We start from the raw sequence: 4,185 nt of genomic DNA on the forward strand, positions 1-4,185 counted from the left end.
GTGCTATGGGTGGATGAACTGGGAGATTGGGATTGCAATATATACTCTACCACGTGTAAAATAGCTAGCTAGTGGGAACCTGCAGTATAGTACAGGGGCTCAGCTCAGTGCTCTGTGATGACTTAGGTAAGACGGCAGTAGGGGTGGTGAGAGGGAAGGAGATTCAAGAGGGAGAAGATATATGTGTACATACAGCTGATTCATTTTATTGTACAGAAGAAACTAACAAAATATTATAAGCAAATATATACTCTATTAAAATATTATAAATAAACCTTGAACAAATCAAACACTACAAAGAAATCATAGCACCTCAGCCTTCTGAATTGTTTAAAGTAATGTGAATATCACATAAGATATACACAAAAATTCACTTAGTGATGGATAATCTGCCAGGATGCATAAGTCACTTAAGTAAAGCAATTTGTTCTGTCTCTACGTATCTTGAACCAGTAGCTAATTTTTATTCCAATTTTACAGATCACTAAAAGGAAGGTGCAGGAATATTTGACAAAATATGACAGCACACCAAAATGGCAGCACCTCCACTGAGTTTTCAGACTTCTATCTGAACTGTTTTGTCAGGTCCCCCAGCTGGCAGCACTGGCTGTCCCTGCCCCTTAGCCTCCTCTTCCTCCTGGCCATGGGGGCCAACACCACCCTCCTGATCACCATCCGGCTGGAGGCCTCTCTGCACGAGCCCATGTACTACCTGCTCAGCCTCCTCTCCCTGCTGGACATGGTGCTCTGCCTCACCGTCATCCCCAAGGTCCTGGCCATCTTTTGGTTTGACCTCAGGTCCATCAGCTTCTTTGCTTGCTTCCTTCAGATGTTCACCATGAATAGTATCTTTGCCATGGAGTCCTGCACATTCATGGTCATGGCCTATGACCACTATGTGGCCATTTGCCATCCTCTACGATACCTGTCCATCATTACTGACCAATTTGTAGTCAAAGCAGCCATTTTTATTTTGGCCAGAAGCATCTTTTTGACAGTACCCATCCCCATTCTTTCAGGATGTCTCCATTATTGTCTGGAAAATGTCATTGAGAACTGCCTCTGTGCCAATATGTCTGTCTCCAAGCTCTCCTGTGGTGATATTATCATCAATCGTCTCTACCAATTTGCTTGTGGATGGACTCTGCTGGGATTTGACCTCATCCTCATCTTCCTCTCCTACACCCTCATACTAAGGGCTGTTCTGAAACTCAAGTCAGAGGGAGCTGTGGCAAAGGCCTTAAGCACATGTGGCTCCCACTTCATCCTGATCCTCTTCTTTAGCACTGTCCTTCTGGTTTTTGTCTTCACTCTTGTGGTAGAAAAAAAAGTGTCCTCTGACGTGCCAGTCTTGCTCAATATCCTCCACCACGTCATCCCTCCAGCCCTCAACCCCATTGTCTATGGGGTGCGAACCCAGGAGATCAAGCAAGGAATCCAGAGATTACTGAAGAAAGGTTGGTAACTAGGACAAGTGGATCTTTGCATTCCTAAAATAGGATGGCTTTGAGTCAATAGTGGATGAGTGGATTGAAGTTTGGATCTATGAATTTTAATCTCAAACTGTACAAATTGTCTTTGTTTTCTCTTTTAATAAAGCTTTAGTTTCTTTTAGAGTTTCTCTTTCTCTCACTCCTCAAAAATGAATCTTCATGATCATTTCTCCCCTTTCCCACACTTTTTATCCAAATGTGCAAAATAATAAATGTCCTTAAGCAGATTCTAAAGGGAGAGATTTATGTTCCTGAATAAAGTGAAAGTGTTAGTCACTCAGTCATGTCCCACTCTTTGCAGCTACATGGACTATAGCCTGCCAAGCTCCTCTGTCCGTGGGATTCTCCAGGCAAAAATACTGGAGTGGGTAGCCATTCCCTCCTTCAGGGATCTACCTGACCCAGGGATTGAACCCAGGTCTCTGGCATTGCATGCAGATTCTTTACCTGAGCCACCAGGGAAGTCCTGAAAAAAAAACTTTTAATATGCCATATATTTCATATTCTTGTGTAAACAATTGTGGGTGTTTTGTGGGCTATATTATATAATTTTAATGTGTTCTTATCCTTATTTCCACTAAATATTACATATTAGAGACAAAGACATAGGAGCTGAAACTTTAACCCTGAATAGTGGAAGGTTACTATTGGTCTCTGTGTGCTTATTCAGTCACTTCAGTCATCCAACTCTTTCCAACCCCATGGACTGTAGCCCACAGGCTTTTCTGTCCATGGAATTATCCTGGCAAGAATACTGGAGTAGGTTGCCACTTCCTACTCTAACTGGTATGTATATGGGTCTTTTTCTCTCCGTCTCCAACCATATCACAAGCTTCCTTCTCACTGCCTTACTGTCTCTCCTCTTCTCTTCTCCAGGAGTGTGCATTGCAAAAGGGCACAGTTTGTTTGTTTTTTTCTGAATGCTCTTGTGTGTAACAATTATCATAAAGTTTTAGCAGATTTAAGAGACTACTAAATTTTTTCCCCAAAGTGTCTGCGCTTTGGACATGCATCTCTTGAATCCAAAAGATATGCAAAGATAGCTATGTGAATGATATGCAAACACAGCTATGTGAATGAGTTAAAGAATTGTTAAGTAATATAATATATGATTCAGTAATAGTACTTGCAGATATAACAAATTATATAGAAATTATTTCTTATTAATTTTACAGTTTCTAAACACATTTGTGTCCTGGGAATTCTGTTAACTATTAAGATACAAAAATAAATCAAACATTAGTATTGCTTTTGGGAGTTCAAAGTTGGACTAGGAAGAATGCAAATAATAATTCCAGAAATATATTCTTCTCAAATGAAAAGGCTGAGAAATGGAATCATGTGCTTCTATGGGCATTAAGGTGCTGGACAATATAAGAAAGCATCAGACAGAGTTAGAAGGTCTGAGTTGTAAGCTTTGCACAACAACACACACACAAAAATTAATTTTCTGGGAACAAGTGAGTTGGTCTCACTGTGTTTCATGTTACTCTATTACTTGAAAATAGTGAATAATTTGTTTAGAAGATCCTTTCTACATATAAGATTTGTGCCTCAGTGACAACATGCAAGTGTGTGATATCATTTTTACCATGGAAGGAAAATCTCACAAAGTTTAGCACTATCCCCAAAGTCTGATTCTTTCAATCACCACTGAAAGCATCAGAATACATCTCTTGACCTACTTAAACTTTCATCCTACAAACATCTATTGATTTCTTTTTCTTCTTCCTCTCATAATGAAAAAGAAAAAAATTACTATTTGATTTCTTTGCTCCTCTTTAGCACTAGGAGCAAATATTTTAAAAACAAGCATGCACTTACATAAGAAGCAATAAGTATAAGCATATATCAGTATTTTATTGGTGAAAATGGATTCTCAAAAGTAGAAAGCAATCTGTAAAGATACTACTTGGTTCATACTATAGATAACCTTTTTCATTATTACTTGAAGATCTCCTACAAAACCCATTCACTAAAAGATTTCAATATTAAAAAATGTCATGGTTTAAAAAAAAATGTCATGGTTTAAAATTGTATAACTGGCTACCAAGGTGAAAGTTTTACAAATATAGATATAATATCATCTAACTTAAATATAAGATTTTACCTATTATGAATGAAACTGTTATGAACATGTAAGTCAAGACTTTTGTGTGGATATATGTTTTATGTCTCCTTAGTGTTACAAGTACATTGCAAAGATTGTATATGATTAAGGGTATGATTAAATTTCTAGCAGATTGCCAAACTGCTTTGAATATCTTTGTTCCATTTTACTTTCCCACCAACTGTGAGAAACCAGTTCTTACTTCCTCCACATCCATGCCAACACTTGGTGTTGTCAGTCTCTTTAAAATTTAACCCTTCTAGTAGTTGTGCAGTAGCATCTCTTTGTTGTTGTTCAGTAGCCCCATCCTGTCTGACTCTTTGAGACCCCATGGACTGCAGCACATGAGGCTTCCCTGTCCTTCACCACCTCCTGGAGTTTGCTCAAAAATCTACTTTTTGTGTTGTTCTAGTTGGCTGTTTAAATGGTTTGTTTTGAAAACAGTCTATTGAAGTCTTTTATTTTTAAATTGGGTTATTTATTTTATACATACATAATAGCATTATAAATTCTAGAAAAGAATACTAGAATATTCATATTTTTATACAATATAAATTCTAGAAATATCCATCATGAAAATTT

At 37.8% G+C, this 4,185-nt stretch overlaps 1 protein-coding gene across 1 annotated transcript; it reads left to right on the forward strand.

The window, feature by feature from the left end:
- Positions 1-517: 517 nt before the first annotated feature.
- LOC102279742 (olfactory receptor 56A3) lies at positions 518-1,465 on the forward strand. Its single transcript, XM_005896281.2, has one exon. It carries the CDS (start codon positions 518-520, stop codon positions 1,463-1,465), a length of 948 nt encoding a protein of 315 aa, XP_005896343.2.
- The last annotated feature ends 2,720 nt before the right edge of the window (positions 1,466-4,185 follow it).

The sequence above is a fragment of the Bos mutus genome, chromosome 15, assembly GCF_027580195.1.
Source record: "Bos mutus isolate GX-2022 chromosome 15, NWIPB_WYAK_1.1, whole genome shotgun sequence".
NCBI classification, from domain to species: domain Eukaryota; kingdom Metazoa; phylum Chordata; class Mammalia; order Artiodactyla; family Bovidae; genus Bos; species Bos mutus.